The following is a 25,893-nucleotide window of genomic DNA, read 5'->3' as shown; positions in this document are numbered from 1 at the left end:
GGACCATCACGGACAGAGCAGACACCTGGAGATGAAATTCTTATAATTTTAATGGTCAATAGCTTCTGGTTGGCTCTGGATGGTACAGCTAAACAACATACTTAACGACCCCCCAAGCGCGTTCATATCCCCTCAGTAGCGTTGCTTCCATCACATCCTGCTGCCTGGTCGGCCTTCCACAGCCTCAGGCCCCCGTGGGTTATGGGAATCCACATCTTAGTGTGATGAGCTGAAAAAACCCCTGGTACACTTGTGATCTGTTATTTCTTTAAAATAACAAACGTGCAGCCAGATGCCTTCCCGGGCTCCATTCTGCCACCTCGCTGCCGGGCTGCCTGCTCCCCTTACTCTGCCCCGATCATACGGCGCAGAGCTCGTAAATCTTCTTTACACAGTACACCAGGGCCGCCAGTGCTATCGTGTTGTGCAGTCTCTTTCTGTGCAAGTCGTCCTTCCGGACCAGCACCACCGGGGTGGAGGAGGTGAGTGTGTGCAGGGGCAGTCGGGACAGTTTGTAGGCGTCGTACTCCACCTGGTACTTGCAGCAGGGGTCGAACTGCCAGGAGATGCCGTAGAGGGTGCAGCAGGCCAGGCTCAGCACGCCCGCAGGCAGGGAGATATAGTGGGAGTAATCCAGGGGCAGCGCCAGTGGGGTGAAGAGGCAGGCAGTACCCGCCAGCACGGTGGTCTTGTGCAGGCAGTTGCCCACAGTGATCCAGCGGGCTGTCTCGTCACCGATGCGGGTGGGCTCGATCACGATGTACTTGTACTGGGCTTCCAGGGCCTGCTCCAGCTCGTACTCAAACTGGTCTTGGGCATTCTCCCCGTTGTAGATCTCATGCACGATGTAACAGTCTGTGGCTGCCAGGCTCACCCTTAGGAGGAAGGGGTGGGGAAAAGAAGAGCTGGTTGGAGGCAGCTGCTCTGCGGAGGTGCCATCCCCAGAGTGGGGGCCCCTGCCCTGCGCACACCAGGCGGCCGCCGGGAGCGGGGCTCAGAGCTGCCTGGTCAGCGGCTGCACGAGGGGCCGCACGCATAGGTACCAGGGAAGGCTTGTGAAGCGAGGTCACCCCAGAACCTCCAGGGTCGGCATTTCCTTCCAAGAGGAAAGCTGTTATGCATTCAAGGCAGCGGAGACCGGACTGCTGGGCAAACTCCTGGGAGGAAAGAGATGCAAGGCAGAGCCGGCCACTGGTGCCCCTCCTTTTGTGCTCCCAGGGGGATTTTTTTGGGGGCCGTGCTGCATGGCATGTGGGATCTTAGCTCCCCAACCAGGCATCGAACCCGCGGCCCCTGCATCTGAAGCATGGAGTCTTAGCCACTGCACCGCCAAGGAAGTCCCCCTCCCCATTTGGTTTTAACTCAGAAAGGAGACAGGCTCCCAGGCAGGACCCAGCACCTTACAAGGCACCTTAGCAGACAAGCAAAGCTAAGAGGCAGGGCCTCACTCCGGCGGGAGCAGCTCTGGCACAGAGATTCCCTTTGTGTTCTCAAGTTCATCAGCCAAGACAGGCACAGGGAAAGAAGCACGGGAAAAGGAAGGGTCTGTGCCACCCCGCTGACTGTCAGAGTGAGGCCAGGGGACGATGCCTCCCTGTCGGCGTCCAAGGTGAGCTTTCTGGCCACAGAGTCCCTCTGGAACGCTCAGAGCAAGGCGCGGGTGTCAAGGCCGGGATTAGAGAACGTTCTTGCCCAAACCCTAACCTGAGTGCAGTGACAAAACAGGCCCAACAAGGAAGCACCAGTTGAAGCCCCAGCGTCCAAACAGACTGCTCCATCTCAGGGACACGTCGGTGAGCAGACCCCACCCTCACCTGGCGCTCACCCAGGCCTTCCTGTCTGCCCCTCCCTCACGCTGGCGCCCACCCCAGGGGCGGGCTCCTGGTTCCTCCCACAGCGTGCTGGGCGAGCCCATCTCCACAGGTTGGTGGCTGTGCCTACAAGTCCCTCCAGGCTGCTGGCTCTGGCCTGATGGCACGGGAGCAACTATCAGTGGACACGGGCAGTCGGCACTGCACAGCTGAGGGTGTGTGGATGGGGCGCTCACCCACCAAGGCCGCCTGGAGCCCCAAGTCTTACGGTGGGCCGGTCACCCCACTCCTGTCCGTCACCGCCAACCAGTGACCAGCCTTCCACAGCGCGGAGAACCCTCCCCGGCGCCTTCCAGCACAGCAGGCTCAGGAGCCAGCCAGCCCAGCGGGCACACTGCCCTGGGCTCACCCCCAGTTCTGCTTTAGAGGCCAAACCTGCTTTACCTGCTCAGGAAAGGATGGACCGTGACACACACACAAGCAGATTTCCAGGACTCCAGTGTGCAGGGAAGGGAAGCAGCACAAGGTCCAAAACACCCAGACCCACCAGGAGGTGCCCCCTTTGTCAGAAGACCCACCCTGCGGTCAGCACGCACCCACAGCCCCACCTGCGGAGGGGGGGGGTGCCGGGGAACCCTCTGCCCTGCAAATGTAGTTTCAAAGGCTGCCTGGACCACCAGATTCAGTCCTGCAGTTGACAGGGACTGTTGCTTCTCAAGCCAGGTGGCCGAGGACTCAAAAGTGAGCCATGGCCACCACTGCCCAGCTACCCCAGCGCCCACTGCATGTGGCCTGCTTTGTTTCTGGGTCAAAAGTAACCCAATTAAGGAAAGAACCCAGTCAGAAGTTTGCCTTGAACCATCTCAGAGCACCACCAGCCAACCCCCAACTTGAACCCTGTACACAAAAGCAGATTAAAAAAACCCAACAACTGATAGCTAGTTGGGATCCTTTGAGTCCTGGGCTTCCTAAGCGACTATATTTTTGCATTTTGTTGCAGGTGTGAAGTGACCAGCTAGAGAGCATAGTAAAAAGGGTTCACGCTGAAAAATAAAACTGAGAGCGCACCGATAATGGAAAGGTCTTTAAAGTGAAAAAGTCAAGTACAGTACAGTGTTTGTAGCCTGTGATCTTCAGTGCCTTTCTGAGAAAGTGTACGTTTGCTTTTAGATGCACAGATGTTTCTGGGCTGATATACAAAGACCCAAAAGTTACAACTGTCTCTGAGGAGGGGAATGGAGGGGCTCCAGAAAGAAAAGGGGCTCCTTCCTACCAAATGACTTTAGAACCCTTTGAATTTGGAAGGTTCCATGGAGCTTACAGGAAGGAACTGGCCTGCACAGAAGAGCACAGCCTGCCGGGCCACAGGGGCTGCTGCAGGCGCTGCCTTGGGTCAGGGTCACGGGCTCTCCCTGGGGGCTTGTGAACCTGCCTCTAGCTGGGGTCAGTCTCCTCCTCTCCTCGTCAGAATCGGCTCCAGCAGCACCCAGGAAATAGTCCTCAAGGAATCCTGGGGAACCTGGCAGCCACCACGAAGAGCCCACAGAACAAACCTCATTTTGCCAGCACAGTATCTGGCCCTGGGGATCCCACGCCATCTGGAAGCCGGTCTTGAAGGAACCTGGGATTACAGGAGCCTCAGACATGGGACCCACAAAGTCTGGAGACAGTTCCAAAAGTCAGGGGTGCACAAGAATGTTCAAAGCAGCACTCTGGTGAGAGCAGAAGACTCGAGAGCAGAGAGAAAGAGACCGTGACTCGGCCAAGGGAGGGAAAGCCGTGGAGGCACAGCCGCCCAGTCCCTCCCGACCCTGAAGGGGAAGTGGGCGCACCACACCCGTGAACCACCCCCCCACACGGTTCAGAAGCATGCAGAACCAAGCACGTGCTGTCACGCAGACGATGGAGGATTCAGGAGTAAGGTGGCTGCTGCCTGCGCTCGGGAGGGAAGTGTGGGCCAGGGAGATGCTAGCACTTGGTTTATTAATTTTTTTGTAAATTATGGTAAAATACACATAACACAGAATTTACTATCTGTAAATTCTGTGTTATGCGTCCAGTTATGTGTCCAGTTCGGTAAGGTTAAGTACACTTAGACACTGTTGGGCAACCAATCTCCAGAACTTTTTTGTCTTAACAAAACTAAAACTCTGTCCCCATTAAACCACAACTCCCACCCCACCCCACCCCACCCTTCTACATTCTGTCTCTATGAATTTGGCTGCTCAGGGAGGGACCTCATGTAAGTGGAGTCACACAGTATATTTTTTTGTGGCTGGCTTCTTTCACTTAGCATAATGTCCTCAGGGTTCATCCAGGTTGTAGCAAGTGTCAATTTCCTTCCTTTTTAACACTGAGTAATATTCCCTGTGTGTATAGACCACGTTTCGTTATCCATCCATCCATCGATAGGTTGCTTCCACCTTCTAGCTATTGTGAACGATGCTGCTGTGAACACGGGTGTAAAAATATCTGTTTTAGTCCCTGCTTTTAATTATTTTGGATATATACCCAGAAGTGGGATTGCTGGATCATGTGGTAGTTCTATTTTTAATTTTTTGAGGAACCGCCACACTTTCCCACAGTGGCTGTACTAATGTACATTCCCACCAACACTGCACAAGGGTTCCCTTTTCTCCACATCCTTGCCAACACTTTTGTTTTCTGTTTTTTCCATACTAGCCATCCTAGTGGTATGAGGTGGCATCTCATGGTGGCTTTGACTTGTGCTTCCTGAATGACAGCTTTATTGTGATAGATTCACCCACTTAAACTGCACAAGTCAGTGGCTCGACACTTTGAGTTGTGCAACCAACACCACGATCAATTTTAGAACATCTTCCTCACCTCAAAAAGTAACCCCGTCACTCCCCATTCTCCCCTGACCTCCGTCCCTGGCAATCACCAACCTACTTTCTGCATCACGTGGCACGCGGGCTTTGGAGCTGATTCCTTCATTTAGCCTCGTGTTCCCAAGGTCGTACATATGGTAGCAAGTTTATAACTTTTCATATGGTAAAGACATACTTTTGTCTTTAACATATAATTTTTAAAATTCCAAGACAAAATATCCAGTGGGAAGCATCAAAGATGCTCTGCATAAAAAAAGGCCAATACTGGTTTTCTCTGGATGGTGGCCCAACAGGCAACTTTTAAATTTTAGTTTTCTGTATTTTTCAAAAACAAAAAATAAACGTGTTTCTTTTATAATGGGAAAATTAATTATAAATTTTTTCATAAAAAGAAAAATCCTGTCCAATAGCTCTGTATCCCTTGGGGTGGAAGAGACCAGACAGGGTAGGCCCTCCCAGCCGAGGAGAGGGGGCCCCCCTCCTGCTCCAGTGGGCACTGGCCCTGCAACCCATCACCTTTTCTGGTCATGCTGGAACCAGAAGAACCGACCCAAACACCTGCTTTAAGACCCCTTCCTGGAGCGGCCCTGGGCTCACAGTCTCAGCTCAAAGAGAGGAGGAGGTGATGCCAAGCTCCTTGAGGGCAGTGGCTGTTTTCATCGCAGTCTGCTCCGCCCCACCCCACCCTGGGCCTGAATGTGACAGGTTCCTAACAGACTTAGAGGAAGCACGTTTGAAAGGACTGACAAGAGATGAAAAACAATTAACAGTAATTAAGAGCACCTGTGGCTGAAAATAAATTAGGTCCATGCATCAGGTTGCTTTCCACCCAATAAGCACAGGGTCACGTGACCAGCTGTGACATGCAGCGTGGTGCCACCCCTGCATCCCTGGTCTAGGGAAACCCACTTTTAGCAAACCCCACATCACTTCCTTGGGAGCCAAGGAAAGCAGTAAACTCCTATGCTGTGGATTCAAAGGCCAGTTAGGACTGAAAGGCACAGGCTTGCAGCTCCAAATACTGAGGATGTTTCCAAACTGGCACCTGACGTTCTCCTTGTTTCAGAAGAAGCCACGTGCCAGGGAACAGGCTCCCCGTGGTGCTCCAGGGACCGGGCAGCTCTGCTTTGGGGACAAGACCACGGCGCACCAAGAGTGGGAGCCGAGAGGCCTTGGATTCCGGTTCCTCTCAGTCACTCACTGGCTTTGTGTCCAAGGACAAGCCCCCTTGCTGCTCTGAGCCAGCTTCCCTCGTGTCAAACGGTGCAAAGGCCCCAGCTCGCAGAGTGAAGATGGGGTGAGATGGGATGGGCCGGGCATGCAAACAAGGTGACAGCTGCAAAGCGCCACCCAGTGTAAGGCCCAAGCACTGTTTAAACTTAAGTAAAATTGAGTGAAATTTAAAATCCAGTTCCTGGGCTTCCCTGGTGGCGCAGTGGTTGAGAATCTGCCTGCCAATGCAGGGGATATGGGTTCAAGCCCTGGTCTGGGAAGATCCCATATGCCGTGGAGCAACTAGGCCGGTGAGCCACAACTACTGAGCCTGCGCGTCTGGAGCTCGTGCTCTGCAACGAGAGAGGCCGCAACAGTGAGAGGCCGTGACAGAGGCCCGCGCACCGCGATGAAGAGTGGCCCGTGCTCGCCGCAACTAGAGAAAGCCCTCGCACAGAAACGAAGACCCAACACAGCCAAAAAAAAAAAAAAAAAAAATTCAGTTCCTCAGACACACTAGCCACATTTCCAATGCTTGATAGCTGCAAGTGACCAAAGGCTGCCCTAGTGGACAGCCCTGAGTGGAATTGCCAAGACTGCCCAGGAGCCAGTGCAGAGAGGCCAGGTTCAGGACACAAGACCACCCTCCCTCCTTCAGAAAGGCCTGAAGGACTGAATCATAGAGGCACGAGTTACTGCCGTTGGAACCCCGACGGCTTGAACGAATCAAGGCAAATGGAGATTCACCCCAGAGGATGAACCCCAGCAGACCCTAACCTACAACATCCAACTTCCAGGATCAGAACCTTCTGGCAGCCAGCGGAGCGGGACCCACACCCTCAGGCCTGCACACCCGCGGACCTGGGTGCAGATGCTGTACTGGCACGACTCATACAGACCAGGAGGAAAGAAACTAGAGAGAAAGAAAATCTCCACATCCCCTGGAGGTCCTCAGCTCTAAAGGAAATGACCAGGTCAGAATGAGGGGAACGTCGCCCTGGGAATGTTAGCCACCTGCCCACGTGGCTCGTGGTCCACCTGTTCTGGGAACTAAACCCTCCACCAGCCACAGGCAGAACCACATCCATCCAGTTCAAAGATTACAGCAAAGCTGTCAAAGAGGAGGGCCCAGTCCCCGGGAATAAAGTGTAGCACAAAAGACGTGGAAGTAATCCCACAGAACTGGCTACCTAGAAATGCTGGAGCAGCACCTGCATAAGCCGGGGAGGGGAAAGGCCACAAAGAGTGCTTTCACCCTAAAACCTGAGCATTCAGTGCAGCACGCCCGGCCCTCTGAACACTGCAGGCCTTTAAACAGCACTGCTGCCTCACGTCATGATCGGAATCGGATCCCGTGCATCCTCACGGGCTGCACTCACGTTCAACAGTCACAGAGAACTAGGGACACTCGGGGGCCCTTCAGGAGGAGGACAGGCAGCCCACATGGGACGGAGGGGGGACTCTGTGAGCTGGCCCAGGTTGGCACCAAGCGGCAGAACACACAGATACCTGCACCGCGCCTTCCCAGACGGGCAAGTTTGTCTCAAAGAGGCCGACAGGACAAGTTGCAATCTGTTTGCTGTGCTTGCTGCCAGTGTGCAGAGTTTTGGACAAGAATTCAGGTTACAGCTCAGGGTCTGATGTTCTTCATTACAAACACTGTGGGTTCCCTAGATCTAATGGACTGAAGAGACAAATCAACATGCAAGCGCTCTCATTTTGCTGTTTCCACCCCTCTCCTATTTTGGTCTAGACCAGCGCTGACCTTTCTGTTCTCTATCTGCGCTGTGCAGTATATTAGCCACGAGCCATGTGTTGCTACCAAGCACTTGAAATGTGAATAGTGTGACTGAGGAGCTGAATTTTTCACTTTATTTAATTTTAATTAATTTAAATTTAATTGCTGCAAGTGACTAGTGGGCACTGAATTAACACAGCTCTAGACTCAAGAACCAGGTAAAGCAAGGATTCACACACTATGGATTCTAAACTGGACCGTCATTAGCACACAGCAGACAACAGTAACTCCTGCGGAAGGTCTGGCACCAAGCAGGGCCTTCGAATACAATGCAGGCTTCAGAGTTTGCAGCCACAGGGAGATCTGGAAAGTCTGCCCAAAGCGTTGCTCTGCTCCAACCGATGCCCCAAACCAGACGACGTCTCCTTGGGTGTCAGCATAAAGCAGATTCCAACCAAGTGTGTGCAGCAACTCGGGAAAGTGGTCTTACAGTGTGGAGCTGAAATCTGAGTCAGCACAAACGTGACATGGAACAAAGTCATTTAAGAGCACCATAATCAGCCTACTTTGGTCACAGGAGCCACTAGGTATGCTTGGGCCTCAATCTATGGTGTGGGCAATCAATTAATCCAGCCTGCCCCACCAGGAAGTCTTCCCACCCACTGAGCAGGAATGGAGGTGTGCCCAGGCTAGGTTTCCATCCCCTACTCAGCTTGGAGGATCTCAGGGAAACAGCCCAGGCAAACAGTCCTCCAAAAGAGCCCAGCTAGGGCCTCATGGCAGAGGCAAACAAAGGGGTACCCACAGCCACTCCATGTTATCTGGAAGGATGACAGATGGTGCCCCCCAAACCACAAAACCAGACGCCCCATCCGTGGCTGACACACGACATATGCATGTGCAAGCAGAGCCTGCCGTTCAGGCCAAAGGGTGCAACCTGAACACCTAAGGAGACCAGGCAGGTAACTGCAATGAGTCAAGCTGTCAGGTGAGGAATAATGAGCACCTGCCTTGACCAAAAAAAGCCAACACGCAGCTTTTCAAGCGGAGTTTTATGTGAAATATTCCCGTTTATAACCATTGGCAACTAACTTAAATTCTCTTAAAAACTGAGGATCACAGTCAAGGACTAGTTTCAGACTTTGGGATCCTGGTTTGCAAACTCAGTTTCGAATTAACACTTGTCTTAAACCAAAGAGAGAAAAAAAAAAAAACCCGATATCCAATTTCTTAGATCAGTAAAAGCGTAACTTTTGCTGGCACGGCCCCTGTGTGGTGCCTGGGGCGTCCTCATTTGGCCCTTTCTGTTGTTTTTATCCAGTAAGAAGGCATGCTTCTCTCTCTGCAACTGAGTCTTCTAAACCAGTTATTTCCTATTACTAAAGGATTAATGTTTGCATTAAAGATCTTGAAAACCTTTGCTAGTTTTTAAGGCCATCTGGAAACCATCGAGATCGCTTCTTTAACTTTTTATGGTCTGATCTAAGAAATAACCAGGTGGGAGGTGGAAAAACAAAAATACTTGCTGGCCATTCACTGCTGCTTCTCCAAGAAGAGGAAGTGCAGCAGGGACAAGGCTGGATAATTCCGAGCTCGAGAATAAAACGCAAGCTGGAGGGGTCTATCAGCACAGCTAACCCAACAGGAAGGTGACCACAATGAGTACGTGATGCAATCAAAGAAAGAGAATAACGCAGAACAGTCGAGAGAAAAAGAGAGCGGGGCGGGAGGGGAGGAAGGGGGAAGAGAAAAGAAAGAGAACTTTTCTGTTCAACAATCCTCACCAAAAAACCCCCCAACAAACCCGGAGATCCTACTGACCTATATCTACCGCACCAGCCCACTCGTGACAGAATGGTCAGGACAGTGCAAACCGGATGACTCCACGAATACACATCCTTTCCCAAACTTCTGGGGCCTGAACAGGTTCTAGTGGCTTCTACTAGCTGAAACTGTTTTCCAGAAGCAAAAACTGTAGATTCAACACGAAACACGAAAACAACGACTCCAATCTTATCTTCTAGAAATGAGTCCTTCAAATAGAGATCTACCTTGTGAGAAACAAGCTCCCGACTCCCTACTCACGCACCGTTCGTTAGGAAAGGTCGCTGCAAAGGACTTCCACGGCAGGGGCGCTCGCGGAGACGCCTCCAAAGTCCCAAGGATCACCCCCGGGGGAAGCGGCCGGCTCCCCGCCCGGAGTCACAGCGCGGAACGCTGAGGCCCCTCGGTGACCGTGCGAACCGCCCCGCCCGCCCCGCACCGACCCGCGCTGGGAAGGCTTCCCCTTCCTCCTCCGTCCCCGGAGCCACTCCTCGCTACGGCTGAGAGGACCACGCGCGCGACCAGGCGGCCGGGGTCTCCGCGCCGCTCGGCCCGCGGCATTCAGGCGGGTACCGCCGCGGCCCGGCCGTGCCCAGCCCGCCATCGCCCCTTCCTGAGCCCTCCGCGGAGGCCGCGTCGGCCAGGACCGGGACCCCGCGCGCCCAGCGGCGGACCGGGACGAGCCGCGGGGCGGAGGCGGGGACGGCGCTGCAGCCTGAGGAGCCCCGCCGGCTTCCAGCCCCGAGCCGCCCGCAGGGAGCAGCCCGCGCCTCACCTCTCTCTGGCGGCAGCGGCGCCGCCGCCGCCGCCGCCGCCGCCGCCCGGGCCAAGACGCCTCCTTCCCCACGCGGCCATCTTGGAGACTCCCCGCTCGCGAACGCCTCACGCCGGACGGCCTCGCGACACCGCGCGGGCGGGAGGGAGTTGTAGTCCGGCCGCCGCCCCGGACGGCGCGCCGGCTGGGGATAGGGCCCCGCGGGACTATAAGGTCCACAATACACTGCGCGCCGGAAGCCCACCCCGAGGCCGCCTGGGAAACGCGGGCCCAGACAGGAGGAGCTGAGGGCCCACTTCCGGACTAGCCGCCGCTAGGCCTCCTGCGTTTCGAGAGCTTCGACCGCCGAGGTCATCGAGGGGCCACTCTCGCTCATCCCCCAAATTCTCGGGAGGCGAGACAGACGCGGTCCCCGCCGCCAGGGTGTCCCTGCTGGCAGGCTGTTGGCAGAGAGTGTCTGGAAGCGGAGAAAGGGGAGAATTTAACGTGTGATGACTGCTGGGAGAGACGGGGCGCCGCGCACGTCGCACCCTCGTCCGGCCGTGGTGGCGAGGACACAGCCCCGCACTCGGGCGTCTTCGAAGGCGGGTGCTGGCCCCTCACCCCGCCGGCGGGAGCCCTGCCTGGACCCTGCCAAGTCGGGAGGGAGGACGGAGCCCAGTGAGTCCTGCCCGCTGACCCCTCCGAGCAGGGGCTGATCCGGGGGACCCGTCGCAGCTCTGAACTTGTAGTCCCTCCCTTGCTTCCGACCGACAGCGTTGCTAGACATATTAGTTGGTCCCATAAGCATTTGAGCAACTCTCATGCCGAAATCAGCTCCGTGTTCAGAGAGGGGGGAAGCACGGCGCCTGCCCTCAGCACCCCCGGTCTGGCCGAACCGGGCGAACCAGGGCCCGAGGGCTGTCGGGTGTAGATGCGGCTCCCATTGTTGAGGATTCCTCGATTTCCTTCCGGTTCACAGTCTACAATAGTCTTAATAGTCTGTCACGGGCCCTCAGTACCTACAAGATGCAACTCAGGCTCCTAAGTGCAACCCAGAAGCCCCTCCGTAATGTGGAGGTTGCTCCCCTCTCCAGCTTCAGCTGCCTCCCTTCCCTGCCCAGAGCCAGGTTAGCAGTTTCGGAGGTCCCCAGATGGTCCATGCTGTGCCTAAAATGCCTTTCTCTCCCTGCCAACCATCCTTCAGCAGTACCTGCTCCTCCTGCTGGGTCACAGTCCCGCCTCCAGGTACCAGCGTGCGGCACTGCTGGAGACCTCTGAACGATGACCATCTCGCCTTGTGATCAGTCTGTTTTCTCTGGACCAGTTTGCTGATTCAGAGGGTTTCTAGGGATTCTAGAACAGCTGGGTTTGAAGCATGGATCTGGATCTGGAGTTGCTTTTTGGGGCGGGGGGGCTGCTTTTATAACCTCTCTTTCTCAGCCTCCCAGTTTGTAACCTGGGTGTGATACTAGCACTTCTCCTCAGAGGACCAGTATGAGTGTTACATAAGATGACACCTGTAGAACTCAGAACACCACACAAGGTAACAATCAACTGACAAGTCAGGCCAAGCCCTGTTCTAATTATTTTAAGTGATTAACTCTTAAATCTTCACAACAGCCCTGTGAAAGTGACACTGTTTTTATCCACATTCTCATCTTGCAAATGAGGAGGACCTACCTGAGTGACTCGCTAAAGTCATGCGCCAGGATTTGAGCCCAAGCTGTCTGGTTGCCGAGATTTCGCTATGCTATGGTGTCTCTCAGGAACAGTCAGGCCAGGATCTAGTGCACAGAGGAAAGTGCTCAAGCAACTGTGGGCCTGGGACCATCTCCCCATCTCCTTGCTCTTGCACTTAACTTCTAACGGGCCATCTGCCTCAGTCTGCTGACTTGAGTGGAGACACCCAGAATGTCACCTGTTCATCACCGCTAGTGCACAGACACCTTCTGGAAGATTCATGGGCAGGTTGATTCCCTCAGCGTGTAGTAACTGAGCTCCCACAGAGGGCACAGCCTGAATGGTGGGAGGTGAAATTCCGGTGGGCCCCCAGAGAGCCCTGATTGCTGGCAGAGAAGCAGCCAGCAGGAAAGGTGGGTCCTAGCTGGTACTCAGAAATCTCTGCCACTTCCCTTACTACTCTTTTCATTCATTCTTATAGCAAATAATTGTCGTGTGCACAGTCAGTACCAGGTACTCTCAGGCACCAGAGTCACAGCATTTAGTAAGACAAACACTTCCTGGTCTCATGGAGTTTCCAGTCCAGTGGAGTAAACAACTAAGTAATTAAAGAGTTTTCAGTGCATGATAAATACTAACAAGAAACTAAGCAGGATGATGTAATAGATGACTTGGAGATTACAGCTGGCTAGAGGGCTTTTCAAGAGGTGGCATCTGCATGGGGCCTGGATGAAGAGTGTGCAAGGAAGAGCTGGGGACAGCATTGTGACCCAGTAACGGGACCAGGGTGACAGAGGAGAGGTACTGGGTTTGCCTTTGGTTAGTCGTTTCCTTTCTCTGAATGTCACTTTTCTCAACTGTAAAATGGGGGTAGTTTTATCTATATTAGTCAGTGTCTAACTAGGAAAAGAAATCCACCCGAGGTATTTCAAACAGAAGGGATTTAATACAGGGCATTGTTTGTGGAGGTGTTGGGCAGGCTGGCTGAATCACTATCTTGAACACCTGAAACTTATTTAATATTGTACATCAACTATGTCTCAATTAAAAAAAACCTGCTTTCTTTTACCCGAAGGCTGCCTGCTGTGCCTGCGCGCTGTGCCTGCAGCTCTGTCCTGCCATCTAACTCCAGGCTTTGAACCTCTCAGGACCACCTTGCCAGCCAGGCTGCCTTGAGGGGACCCTGCCCCATGCTGTGAGCAAAGAGCCCTCCCCCAATCCAGATCCCACTGGGGGTGTGTTTTCCTCTCTCCCCATCCAGGCCTCAGAACACAGGCTCCTTGTTTGTATGGCTGGAACTCACCCCCAGCCTGCCCTGCAGCAGTGCTGGGAACACGAGGGGCCCCTGGGCCCCGTCATGCCCGTTCCACAGCTGGATGTGGTCAGCTTTGGGGATGGGGACTCTGCAGGCTGGAGGGGACATGGACCCTGAGTTGCTGCTCAGAGCAAAGCCTGGTCACACCCACGTGGTCAGGAAAGAGCCACAGAAAGTGTGCAGACTCCTCCTGAGAGGTGGCCACTGGGAAGCAGGATGAGGAGGGCTGGGTGGGCATGGGTCACTCAGCACCCATGACTCCTGCCCCGGCTGCCGGCTCCTGCCCTCCCTCCTCCCGGTGGAACCTTTACTGGGTCTGTCCTGTCCCTGCCCCGCCGTTTCATTCTGGTTCAGGGTAGATGGTAACTTGGGTTTTACTTCTAGACCCCAGGTGGCTGCAGGGCGGTTGCTGGGGGTGTCCCTGGATATTGCCCTGTGAAGTCTCCGCCACGGGATGTGGACGTGGAGGGGCAGGAACTGGGCGTGGGTCATGGTCCCCTCGCCTTCCTGCAGCCTTGTCACCCCCCCGCCCCCAGCCTCTGGCTCCCAATACCTGGTGTCTCACGGAGCTGCTGTGGGAGCCGAGCTGGCCACGATGGAGGGCTGGTGACCTGGTGACCGCAGAGCCCCTTTCTCTCCATCGGGGCAGCGACGTGTCCCCTCCCCCCTACCCCCCCCGCCAGGTGGACCTAGAGGAACATGCCCCATCCAGGAGTCCTCAGGCTCCAAACACCATGCCGGAGGCTCTCCATCGTCTGTGTTCTGAGTGACGCTTGCCCCTGGCCTGTGGCCCCCTGGGCCAGGAGCTCCAAGGGTAGGCTTCCTGGGGAGAGAGGGACAGGGCTAAGAGCAGCAGATGTGACCTGACAGCCTCTTCCTAGTCACCCCGTCCAGCTGCTCCCAGCGAGGGGAGCCAGTGCCGGGGGTATGACTGTGGCCTCAGAGGGGCCCGTACCTGGGAGGAGGCACGGGCCGTGCCGGCAAAGCCCCCAGATCCTGACGCCACCTGCGCCTCTCAGAGCCTTGCTTCCCCTGCCGCCAGTTAGGATGCGGGAACGCAGAGCACCTGCCAGGTCTGCCCTCTCACTCCTCCCTCACACCTGAGGGCCCCTCCCAACCTGGGTGGAGCCCGACTGTCACGGGGGTGGAGCAGAGGCAGGGGCCGGGGGCGGGGGAGTGCCCCTGCCCTTCCAGAAGCAGTCCTGGAGCTGCACTGGGTCACACCTTTTATTGAAATGTACGTCATGCAATCCGTCTGGAGACCAGCCCTGGCCCAGACGCCACCTGCAGCAGGTCCTGAGTGGGAAAGGCACGTGAGTGACCACCTGTCTCGACCGGGCGAGAAAGAGAGACCCACAGAGTTAGCTGTGGCAGGAGGGCACGGGGCCTCGGGGGCGATCTGCTTGGGGGGCCTGGGTGGGTCTCTGACTGTCCCCCTGCCCTGCCAGTGGCACACAAACTGGCCCACGTGACCTGCCTCCTGAGCAAGAGTTCCCCGGGTGTCCCGGGATGGGTGGGGCTGGGGGCCAAGGCTGGGACGCCAGTCAGTCAGGGTAGCACCGGGGTGGGGTGGGGTGGCCAGCCACAGCGGGATGGGGTTAGGCGTGCTGGCAGAGGGGGGCTGGGGCTCCGGGGCAGGGATCTGCAGTGGACCCAGCCCGACCCGGGAGAGTTGGCCGTTGCTGCCGGCAAGGGCTCTAGGGGGAGCAGCAGCGGCACTTTAAGGCAGCCCTAGGCAAGGAAGCCCGGGTCGCACCTACAGAAACTGGGGACAAGCTGTCCCTGGGTCCAGTGCTGCAGGGGCCCTGGAGGCCCCGCACATCCCCTGGTTCAAGTACTAAGTGTTTTGTCTGCGTGCTGGCTGGGCACCCAGAGTCACCTGCTGTTAGAACACAGGTGCAGGCTGGGATGGGGGTTGGCGGGCCCTGGTGCCACTCAGCCCTGGGGTCCCCTGCGCCACAGCTGCAGGACACCCTCCCACAGACAGCACCTCCTGGAACTGGGCCCCTTGCCCCAACGGCTGCAGAGGGATCAGCACCAGCTCGCTGAGCTACTGGAGAGAAGTTCTCATGATGGAGTCTGTGCTTGAACTTGGGAGGGTTGTGTGGACGGGGAGGGGGTGGTGCTGGAGAGGGAAACGGCTCAGAGCCTGGGCTGCCCGTCAGTCCACTCTCAGGCCTACAACCCACTCTTTCCTTATGCTGCACCAGGAAGGGGACACCCCCGGGCTCGGAGGGGGCCCAGCAGCCGAGCCCACCTCCTGCCAGCACAGTAGAGGCCCAGGGGCCTCCCTGACTCCCCCAAAATCCCTTTGCAAACAGAGCTGGGAGTGCGGTGGGTGCCCTTGGCCCTCTCAGGAATTCCTGGAGGCCAGAGGGGGGCTGGGGGTTGGGACCTGGGAAGGGTGGGGGATGCTGAGGACGGGGACTCTGGGGCTGCCAGGGCTTCAGGCACGCAGACAGAGAGGTTCCCACCACCAGGTGAGAAGGCATTTGTGCACAGGTGTTTGGGGGCCCCAGGCCACTGCAGTGGAGGAGGGGGGCTTGGTGCAAGACTGGGAGCGGACGAGTGGGAAGAGGACACAGGCCAATGCCTGCCGAGGTCAGGCAGGGAGGCGTTAATGGGGCAAGCAGCCCACCCTAGCCAGAGGGCTGAAGGGGCCACGTCACTCACGCCTCAGCCCCAGAGGGACCGGACTCCTGGGCTCCCCTCCAGCCCCACAGAAGAGGTGTGGATTCAGCCCTCGTGGGGAACACGGCAGAGGAGGCTGGTACCCTGAGCCCTAACCAGCCCCCAAGAGGAAGCCCCCAGAAAGGCTGGCCCCACAGGACAAAGGGTGCTGGGGTGCTTGCTCCTCAGGCTGTTCCCAGGAAGGCTGGTCCGGGAGGGGCCCCAGAGCTCCTGACGGGCCACGAGCTCGCAGGAAGGCAGAGACGCTCTGATGTCTGGCGGCTGCACAGGAAATCCCTCTGCAGAGCTGCTTCTTCCTCTTGGGTGGTGCGGATGGTTCGTGGAGGACGGCTCTCTCCCTCCCACCCCAGCTCGGAAGGGCCCTCTCTGAGAAAGCTCAGCCACAGCGAGAGGCCGGCACCCCCAAGATACTCGGGCTGGAGGGGGGAGGGCAGCCTCGGGGGGCCTGCCTCTTGCAGAGCTGAAGGGCGTGGCAAGGAGTAAGGAGACGTGTGCGTGCACGCTTGGCCCGATGCCCCCAGCAGTTGGCACACAAGGTTCCTCGTGGCTCCTCATCTGCGGAGAGGACCCGGCCTGGGCATGTTGGCAGGGCCCCAGATCAGCCCCCCTGCCCATCACGGAGCGGGGAGCAGCAGGTGGGACCCAGAAAGACCAGAGGGACGCCCCTGTCCACGTTCCGGTCCTGACTGCGGGCCCTCACGGTGTCTGCAGAGCAGGAACAGCCGGGCCCCGTTCGCCACGGCAGCTGGGCCACGGCCACAGACGAGCGTCCTTACAAAAATAACTCTGAGTCTGTCCCCGTGGGGACCAGGGTTCCTGAGAGCACGCAGAGGCCGGGGCGAGGCCCGGAGGGAGGGTCCGGTGGGCGGGCTCGGGCCCCGCGGGGCCGGGGCTACGGCTGCAGGCGCTCCAGGTACTGCGGCAGGGGGTTTTCCTTGACGAACTTCTGGATGTACCAGCACGTGACATGGGCCCTCAGGTCCTCCTCCACTACGAAGTCCAGAGCGGCCTGGCAGCCGGGCAGAGAGAAGAGCGGTCAGGGCCCCCAGCGGCACCTCGGCTCAGAGGCCCAGCCCCTCAGGCCCCGGGCTTTCCCTGGGGTCTCCGATGGAGCCAGGGTGCTGCCACCACCCCCGTTACAGTCGGGAAGCCGGGGCAGGAAGCTCTGGTGAATTGCCGGAGGAACAAGGCAGGGAAGAGAGAGGCCAGGGTCGGATCCGCCCTGGGAGAACCCCGCCCGCCCGTCTCCACAGCGAGCCGGGGTGCCCACCAAACTCCTCTTCTCCTCTAATTTCTCACTGGACACTCCTCCAGGAGCCTCCCCTATGGGCTGGGTCAGGGCACCCGGGGCTCCCTCCGCCCCTGGCAGAGGTCACTCAGTTTTCACAGGGATCCCAAGAGCAGCAGCCGGGGGTGGGGGTGTCAGCGTGCAGTTGTCGTCCTGGTGGGTCTGGTGGGTCTGGTGCACCTCCCTGCCCTGCACACACTGGTGCACAATAAACGTTTGCTGAAACAGTACAGCACAGTCTGGGTGTAGCTGGAGGGTCTGATGACAAAGGCCGAGGGCGAACTAGGCGCCTGGGCTCCTGGTCGGCCGTCTGACCGGCCCCCCCCAGCGGCCCACACCTGACCCCGGGTTTCAACCCGAGAGCCTCTAGTGACAGGATTCCAGGCTCTTCTCCCATTTTGCAGATAAGCGCCCTCACCCCTGGCAGATCCCTTCTCCTGTTACCCAGGTAGCAACTCTGGGTTCCTCGCTTGTAACGGGGTGGGCCCACAGACCAGCTCGAGCTGCTACTGAAAGACACCTGTCCCCCGCCGGGGGGCCGGGGGAGGGGGCGGAGGGAGCAGCGGGGCAGCGGGGGGAGGGGCTGGGCCCCAGCAGCCGTCGGGGGAACGCAAGGCCGAGCTCTGCTCCAGGTCAAAGCCCCTTGAAGCCCAAGCTGCTCTCCTAGCGGCTGGGGATGCAGGGACAAGAGACAAGTCACTCCAATGTCTGTCCACCTGTTCAGCAAGGGTTCACGGAGCACCTACTACGTGCCAGACATGGGGTCCCGGCAGTGAGCTCCCGGCACCAGGCAGGTGTGTGCGTGTGGTGGTGGGGGCCCGGAGGCCCGGCCCCGAGAGGAGGGGAAGAGGATAAGGCGGCAGCAGCCGCGGAAGGAGGGCGGGGCCTGGCCCCGAGAGGAGGGGAAGCGGGCGAGGCGGCCGCAGCCGCGGGAGGAGGGCGGGGCCTGGCCCGGAGAGGAAGGGAAGGGGGCGAGGCGGCCGCAGCCGCGGGAGGAGGGCGGGGCCCGGCCCGGAGAGGAAGGGAAGGGGGCGAGGCGGCCGCAGCCGCGGGAGGAGGGCGGGGCCCGGCCCCCGGGGCGTGGTCTCCTGTGAGTGGGGGGCAGCCCCCACGCCCCTACCTTGGCCAGGTGCTTGGCGATGCCACGCCCGCGGTAGGCGTCGGGGACCTCCGTGTGCTGCAGGTCCACAATCCGCTTGCCCACGTACTCGTAGAGCAGGACAGCCCGGTCGTGACACCCTGTGGGGAGGGTGGTTGGCGGGTGAGGCCCGAGCCGGCACGGAGGCCTGGACCTTGGAGGTGCAGGCGTTTGGAACCCGGCTGGGGAGCTGGTTCTGGAAGAGTCTCTCTGCGCCTCAGTTCCGCGTCCATAAAGTATGGATGTAACAGAACATTCCTCATTAGGGTGCCAGCATCCCAGGGCCCCCCGCGCCCCTGAGGGTCTCGGAGCCCCAGGCCCAGCGCTGGATGAAGAGCAGAGCTCAGCAAGTCGCCAACTAAACCAGAGCCTGAAGAGATAAGAGAGCAGGACCACCCACCGGACCCTGAGGAAGGGCAGAAGGAGGGGCACACAGGAAAGCCACGCCAGGCACAGGAGGCAGAGCAAACTGGCCTTCATGCCCTCTCAGGCCTGGCACTCTGGTCTACCCTGTTTTCCTGCTGGAAAAACATTTAACTGGAGTTCCTCCAACCCAAGTCTTCAGTTCCTCATCCGCCTGTCTGTCTGTCCATCCAACCACACACTCACCCACCCATCCGGCCCCCATTTGCCTGCCCATCTACCTGCCCAGGCATCCCATCCACCCATCTGTCCACCTGTTCCCCTTGACAAAAGTTCACTAAGGCCCAGACACTGTTTCAGGAGCTGAGGACAACTCCATGGGTTACTATTTCAGGAAGTTTCAAGTGTATGAAGGAAAAAATAATCTGGGCCAGGGGAGACGGGCATTTAGCCAGGGTAGTCAGGGGAGACCTCCCAGGAGGAAACCTCTGAGCTGAGGGGTAACTGGGGAGCAGCAGACGTCTGAGGGAAGAGCAGGGGAGGGGTGGGCAGAGGGCACAGCCAGCGTAAAGGCCCCGAGGCAGAATGTTTACGCAGGGCAGCAGGCCACTTCTGGGCTTCATAGGCACTGCGCAGACCTCCGCTTCTGCACCGTGGCCCCCCTGCAGAGAGGGGGCGGGGTCTGGAGCCCCTGTCAGCCTGCTCCCCGTCCCCGCTCACTTGCTCACCCATCGCCTCCGTCAGCATTCCTGAGTGACCACTTGGGCCACAGATGGACCAGATCCCAGGATGGCCTGGGGGATTCTCTGCCCCTCCACCCCGCCAGCTCCTGGTGGTCCCAGGGGCTCAGTCACCACCACATCCCCGGTGCCCGGGCCGTGGCAGATGCCCAAGAAATACCTGCCCCACAAACTCCTGCTGTTCTCTGTGCCAGATGCACAGCAGGAGCTGGAGGCCGGTTCGTGGCTCCTGTACGCCCAGTGCCTCCCCGGAGCCCGACCCCACGCCCTTGGGGACACCAGGACAGGACAGCTGCAGCTCACATTGGTGGGGCGCACTCAGCCCCTGCACACACCAATCCTCACGAGAACCTTACAAAATGGGCAGGGTTCTCACAGCCCCGTCGACAAACAGGGAAACCGAGGCTCTGGAGCAGCTCGGCATGTGTGGAGCTGTCTGGGGCCCCGGGTCTTGCGGCTGAGAGGAGCAGAAGGGTATCGGGCCGCGGGGCAGACGTGGCTGCGTGTGAGGGAAAGGGCGCGACGCTGACCCCTCTCCCCGCCCCACACCTCCCTAGGCTGCGGAGGAGCCAGACGCCAGCGGACAGCCCTGGAACACCTGGGACTCAGTGACCGCAGAGGCCGCCCAGTCCCCACTGCCCCACGCTGCCTGGAGACGGCCACCCACCGAGGCCCTTCTCATACGTCTCTCAGCCTCTGCTCTGACCTCCGGCAGGCCCGTGGGCACAGCTTTCAAAACATGCCCGGAATCTAGCCACTTCATACCTCCGCCGGCCCCTGCGCCCCTCGTGGAAGCTGAGTCACATCCTGTCCGTCCTCTGCTCAGGGGCCTCCTCGTGGCCCCTCACGTCCACCCAGCCTCGGTCGGGTGCTCCCTCTGCCTGGCGCCTCCCGCCGGAGACCCCCCTGACCTGCCCCCCTGGGCACCACGGCCACCCCATCCCCGGCATCTGGGTCCGTGGATCCCACAGCCTCTGCTCATGGCAGCCTGGCTGGACCCCAGGCCCTTCTCCGGGCTGGGCCAGTACTTGCCATCTGGGGGCCATGGAGCCAGCCAGGGCCCCGGCTTCCAGTCCCAGCTCTGCCAGGAGACCTCAGACCTCACCAGGTCTGGGACAACCGCTACCTCCCTCCTGGGCCTGAGAGTCACGTCGAGATCATGGGCTGTGACTGGTTTTGAGAAAAGTTAAAGCAACCTGGCAAACGAGGAGACCTTCCCTCGGTCTCCGCCCTGCCTGCACCAGTTCCGAGAGCAGGCCCAGCAGGTCAAAACGCCTGTTATACAGATGATGAGGCTGAGGCAGAGGCAAAGCCAGAACCCAGGCCCTCTGCGCCCTCTGGGAGGTAGCTGGCCAAGGACAAGTGGGCGAGGGAGCCCAGGGCGGGCAGCACCGCCTGGCTTCTCTGGGCATCTCCACCTGCAGGGGCCACGTGCTGGTGGCTCAGAGCTGGGAAGCGTGAGAGGGCAGACCCTGAGGGCCGCCCAGGAAGCCCACCCACAGGCCCAGCTGGTCCCATCCCCCCCCCCCAGGCACCCTGCCCAGGGACCCGCTCTAGCATGCATCCCAGGACGAGAAGGGCATGAGGGTGCCCTGGGGGCACAACGTGGCTCGAGCTGGGGCCTCCTGCCCGGGAACTGGGATCTGAATGTAGGAGGCCTCTGCTGCGCTTTCAGCCCTGCTGCCCCCAGGGCCTCAGTCTTCCCATCTGCAAAGTGGGGGCAGGGGAGGATGTGGAAGGCGCTGGGTTCCAGGACCCCCAAATGACGCTTCTTGGAGCAAATGGGACACTCGGCGCTGGCTGAGAGGGGAAAGCAAAGGCCAAGGGTGGGGCCGCCCAGGGGTGGGAGCTCAGTTCTGGCTTTGAGGTTTCCCCACTGATGAAATGGTGATACAAGCTAGCTTTCCAGACCCTGGATCTGGGGACCAGACAAGCCTGGGCACCTACGTTCTCTCACAGCCCACATCAGCAAGACCCATCCACGCTTCTTTCAGCAACCATCCAGGAGCTGGGATCTCTCCCCTCCTCTCACACCGCCTGCTCCAGAGCAGTAGCCATCCTTGTTCTTGTCTTGCCCCAGAGCAGCCAGAGGGAGCCCAGGACATCCCACCCGCCCTCTGCTCAGGACCCTCCCAGGCACCCACCTCACCCGGAGTCAAGTCCTCACAATGCCTTCCACGGCCCCGCACCACCTGCCCCCAAGACCTCTTGACTTCCTCTGCTATGCAGCCTCTCTGTCCTCCCGTCCCTGCCGCTCCCGATACACACCAGGCATCCTAGGGCCTTTGCACTTGCCTCCCCTTCCACATGGACTGCCGTTCCCACTGTAGCTCGCTTCCTTGCCTCCTTCCCAGGGCGGCCCTCCCAGACACCTGACTCTAAACAACAGCCCTTGAGACCTCCCTGGTGGTCCAATGGTTAAGACTCTACGCTTCCAATGCAGGGGCCACGGGTTCGATCCCTAGTCAGGGAACTAAGATCCCACATGACGCGCAGCGCAGCCGAAACAAACAAACAAACAAAGAGCCCTTTCCTGACACCCAACCTTATTTCTCACCAGTCTTGCTCTCTAGGATGCTCTACACCTTATCGTCCACTGCCCCCCAGACGGTCGGTCCCAGGAGCCTCCAGCACCTACAACAACGTTTCGCAACACATAGTAGGTGTTCAATAAACACTTGTGGAATGAATCCTAGTTCTTCTACCTCCAAGGTGCAAGCCCCTGGGCAGGTCAGTCACTTTCCCTGCCTCAGCTTCCTCCTCTGTAAAATGGGCAGAGCAGTTCAGACAACACCGCCACCCCCCACCAACAAGGCTGAGGATAAAACGACTCCACCTGCGTGGGGCCTCCTGAGGACTGCATGCACACAGCTGCTCAAACCTCTTCCCTTCCCAGACCTGGAGCCTGCTGGAGGCTCATCAGCCCAGCTCTGCCAGGGGATGGCCGGTACACACCTGCACCTGGAGCCCCAGGGCCGCTCTGCCTCTCGGCCTCAGTGTCCACATCTCTCACTGGGCGCAGTGAGCTGGCCTCTGGGGCCTGCCTGCAGGTCAGGAGACACCACGGCAGGCCGTTCCCCTCCCCAGCTGGGGTGGGGTGGGGGCTTGGGCACAGATGACTCCCCGCCCCCTATATACACCCAGACCAGGTCCGGCCTGGCTGCACAGCCCCCACCTCGCGGGCGGGCGAGGAGCTACTCCTGGGCTTGGCTGGAGATCCCGGTCCACTCTACAGTTAGCCATCTGAGCAGTAGGCAACAGAGGGGCAAGTTTAGAAAGATGGCTGGTCACGTCCAGCTCTGACCTCAGCCAAGTCTAGAGGGGTGTCCTTTGGCTGTACTCACTAGGGAAAGAAAGAAGGAAAACCCCAAACATTCCCTTTTTCTTCTTTCTCTGAGTGTCTAGGGCCTCCTGAGCCCCCCAAAGGAATCTAAGCCCTCTCTGGAGCTTCAGAAAGAGGATTTGAAAACCCATGGGGCCTCGTCCAACGAGAGCAGAGGGGCCCGGAGAGTCACGGCCGGCCAGCCAGCCGGGCCACTGCAGGCAGCATGGCAGTGGAAGTACATGCCTCCAGGTGGAAAGACGCGTGTTTGAGTTCCGGCCTGCGCTCCTCCCCTGCGCCGGCCTCGGCTTACTCCCCTGAGCTGCGGTGGTGATGGCCAGGTCACAAGGATGTTGTGACAGGGATGTGCTCAATGCACAGCACAGCCCAAAAGGGGGTTCTGAGGAGGGTCCGCGCTCCAGGTCCCAGCCCCTCCCGGCTGCCCAAGTGCAGGTGGGAGGAGTGGGCCCAGGTAGGACCCCATCCGGGCTCTGCACATCCCCCCCACCTCAGGAAGCCTGCCCCTTCCCTCCTCAGAAATGGGCACAGCGGCCCATAAGGGCCCTTCCAGCTTGGACACTGCCACAGGGGGCCCAGCTGGGAGGGAAGAAAAAGTTATTAAGGCAGAAGTGGTGGGACACGGATGAAAGTTCACTCCTCCATTTCATAATTCCACTTTCCACCCCCAGACCTCTTAGGCGGAGGGAGTGCGGGCTAGTAAGTGGTGGAAGCTTTCTTTACAGGAAATGAGGACTTGACTTTGCTTCTGGTTTAAAAGTAATGCCCAGGGACTTTCCTGGCGGTCCAGTGGTTAAGACTCTGCACTTCCAGTGCTTCCACTTCAGGGGGCACGCGTTCCATCCCTGGTGGGGGAACTAAGATCCCGCACGCTGCGCCTCTGGGCCAAAATAATAATAATAATAATAATAATAATAATACTCAGTCAATGTTCACCAACATTTACTACCTGCCGCAGGCGCTGTTCTGAACCTTACTCTTACTGGGGCATCTGGTCCTTACCACCAGCCAGGAGTTATGCGCTGGTGTACCCAACTGTAGAGACGGAGAAACTGGCGCGCACAGAGATGAGGCAACTTAGCCAAAGTCCCAGAGCCTCTGGGGTCTGATGGCGACACCATCCCTCTACACCCCCCGCCCCTCCCAGGCAGAAGTCCCTCTGTCTGTTAGCCCCGGGTCGGCCCAGAGGATTCTTCCAGTCCCCTTGGTGCAGAAAAGCTAAGGTTCCCAGGGGCAGCCAGAAGCCATTGAACACCGAGGAAAGGGGAGGTGGTGGCTCACCACTATCCCCAGGACCTCGGCAGCAGCCCGGAAAACAGCCAGGCCAAGCAGGTGCGGGTTCCCCGGGGCCGAGGCGGGATCGGAGCTGCCTGGCGCCTGCCTCCGCCTCCCCGGGGCCCTCTCCACCCCGGGCGCCCGGCGCGGGCTCGACTCTCCCGGCAGCCCGCCTCCACCCAGCCCGCGAGTGCGCCCCCAGCCCCGCGGCGCGCAGACAAAAGGCGGGGGCGGGCCGGGCCCCGCGTTACCGTTGAGCCGGACGGTGAACTGGCGGCGCCTACGGTCGTGCTCCACGCGGATGGGGCAGCCCTGCTCCGGCGCGCCCGGCGGCACGGCGGCCGGCGAGTGCGCCATGGGCGCTGGGACCCGGGCTGCGGGCGCGCGGCGGGCTCCGCGAGAGGCGCGCGGACCCGCACCGTGGGCCGACCGCAGGCGGCGGCGCAGAAACTGACACTCGGCGGCGGCAGCAACAAAAAGGGGGGGCAGGAAATCAGCTGTGCGGTCACGTGCAGCGCGCGGCCAGTGAGCGCGCGGCCGCTCTGTTTTGGTGCATTCCGTTTGGCTCTTAAAGGCGCCGCGCCGCTCACAGCTTCGCGCCTGGGCCCTTGGGCCTCTGGCCTCAGCTGGCAGGAGACTCTGGGGCCCCCACGGACCCCTTCTCAAAGACACGTGACGGGGCTCCCGTGGTGGCGCAGTGGTTGAGAGTCCGCCTGCCGATGGAGGGGACACGGGTTCGTGCCCCGGTCCGGGAAGATTCCACATGCGGAGCGTCTGGGCCCGTGAGCCATGGCCGCTGAGCCTGCGCGTCCGGAGCCTGTGCTCCGCAACGGGAGAGGCCACAACAGTGAGAGGCCCGCGTACCGCAAAAAAAAAAAAAAAAAAAAAAAAAAAAAAAAAAAAAAAAGACACGTGACGACCTGTAGGTCAATTCTCACCGTCCCCTCGCAGCCACCACTTGTTTTTTTTTTTTAATTTATTTAGTTTTGGCTGCTTTGGGTCTTCGTTGCTGCTCGCGGGCTTTCTATAGTTGTGGCGAGCGGGGGCTACTTTTGGGGTGCGCGGTTTCTCATTGCGGTGGCTTCTCTTGCTGCGAAGCATGGGCTCTAGGCACGCGGGCTTCAGTAGTTGCGGCGCACAGGCTCAGTAGTTGTAGTGCACGGGCTTAGTTGCTCCGCGGCAAGTGGGATCTTCCCGGACCAGGGCTTGAACCCGTGTCCCCTGCATTAGGCAGGCAGATTCTTAACCACTGCGCCAGCAGGGAAATTCCTCGCACCCACCACTTATTAAGCGCTTGCTGTGTGCCTGCGCTGAGCAAAGTCCCAGCGAAGCTTGGGAAGTAGGTGTGCTTAACCCCTTGTCACCGGGAGGACAGGGGCCCGGGGAGACCTGCGAGGTCACCTTGCTTGCTTTGGATCCGGTGAAATGCCACCTCTACCCCAGAGGCAGCAGCGCGGGAAGCGCCTTGGAGATGCCTGGAGCCACTCAAGTGGGGGCTGGGGGGAGGACTGAGTCCCAAGAGGTCCAGGGACTTGCTTGAGGACACACAGGACTGGGGGTGTGAGGACCAGACTACTTTTTTGAAAGGGGACTGGACAACCCCTCCCCCCCCCAGCTTTGCTCAGATCAGAAGCAGCCCACCGAGTCAGGTGACAGCAGGTTTTACTCGTTCGGTAATGAAGGTGTAAGCATGACGTCACTCCCACGTGACCACTGCCCAATACCAGATACCCGACCCTTGTGTTTCCCCCTTCCAGCCAGTGTCCCACCACTTGACTAATTTGCTTTTCCTAGAACTTCATGTAAACAGCATCATATAGTATGCACTTTCAGGGTCTAGTTTCTTTTTTTCAACATTTTATGTGTGAG

General features: G+C 58.8%; 3 protein-coding genes across 4 annotated transcripts in view; 1 reads left to right on the top strand and 2 right to left on the bottom strand.

The window, feature by feature from the left end:
* Positions 1 to 9,424, top strand: part of DHRS7B (dehydrogenase/reductase 7B) — a 40,912-nt gene extending 31,488 nt beyond the window's left edge. Inside the window, exon 10 of the mRNA XM_082602781.1 lies at positions 2,812 to 9,424. The gene's annotated coding sequence lies outside the window, so the exon portion shown is untranslated. The remainder of the gene's footprint in view (positions 1 to 2,811) is intronic.
* On the bottom strand, positions 33 to 10,307 carry TMEM11 (transmembrane protein 11). 2 transcript variants are annotated; one of them, XM_082602786.1, is made up of 2 exons: positions 10,213 to 10,307; positions 33 to 875 (listed from the first exon to the last, which is right to left on the bottom strand). In XM_082602786.1, the coding sequence occupies exons 1-2, from the start codon at positions 10,290 to 10,292 to the stop codon at positions 359 to 361; spliced, it is 597 nt and encodes a 198-aa protein (XP_082458912.1). In that variant the 5' UTR covers positions 10,293 to 10,307; the 3' UTR covers positions 33 to 358. The 2 variants fall into 2 exon arrangements, with proteins under 2 accessions (XP_082458912.1, XP_082458913.1); XM_082602787.1 differs by having other exon boundaries at positions 33 to 869.
* Positions 10,308 to 14,403: 4,096 nt separating this feature from the next.
* Positions 14,404 to 24,453, bottom strand: NATD1 (N-acetyltransferase domain containing 1). Its single transcript, XM_082602788.1, has 3 exons — positions 24,276 to 24,453; positions 18,289 to 18,407; positions 14,404 to 16,889 (listed from the first exon to the last, which is right to left on the bottom strand). The coding sequence occupies exons 1-3, from the start codon at positions 24,379 to 24,381 to the stop codon at positions 16,773 to 16,775; spliced, it is 342 nt and encodes a 113-aa protein (XP_082458914.1). The 5' UTR covers positions 24,382 to 24,453; the 3' UTR covers positions 14,404 to 16,772.
* Between the last annotated feature and the right edge of the window lie 1,440 nt (positions 24,454 to 25,893).

This window comes from Mesoplodon mirus (assembly GCF_964341445.2).
Source record: "Mesoplodon mirus genome assembly, chromosome: 18".
Taxonomy (NCBI): Eukaryota; Metazoa; Chordata; class Mammalia; order Artiodactyla; family Ziphiidae; genus Mesoplodon; species Mesoplodon mirus.
This window is presented reverse-complemented; position numbering and strand designations above follow the sequence as displayed.

Bases quoted from the DNA above. Each gene is read 5' to 3' on its own strand.
- TMEM11 (XM_082602786.1), bottom strand. From the start codon at position 10,292: ATGGCCGCGTGGGGAAGGAGGCGTCTTGGCCCGGGCGGCGGCGGCGGC. The intron at 876-10,212 runs GTGAGGCGCGGG...CTTCCTCCTAAG, and splicing joins GCCGCTGCCGCCAGAGAGAG to GGTGAGCCTGGCAGCCACAG.
- NATD1 (XM_082602788.1), bottom strand. From the start codon at position 24,381: ATGGCGCACTCGCCGGCCGCCGTGCCGCCGGGCGCGCCGGAGCAGGGC. The intron at 18,408-24,275 runs GTAACGCGGGGC...CCCTCCCCACAG, and splicing joins GTTCACCGTCCGGCTCAACG to GGTGTCACGACCGGGCTGTC. The intron at 16,890-18,288 runs GTAGGGGCGTGG...CCCGGCTGCCAG, and splicing joins TCGCCAAGCACCTGGCCAAG to GCCGCTCTGGACTTCGTAGT.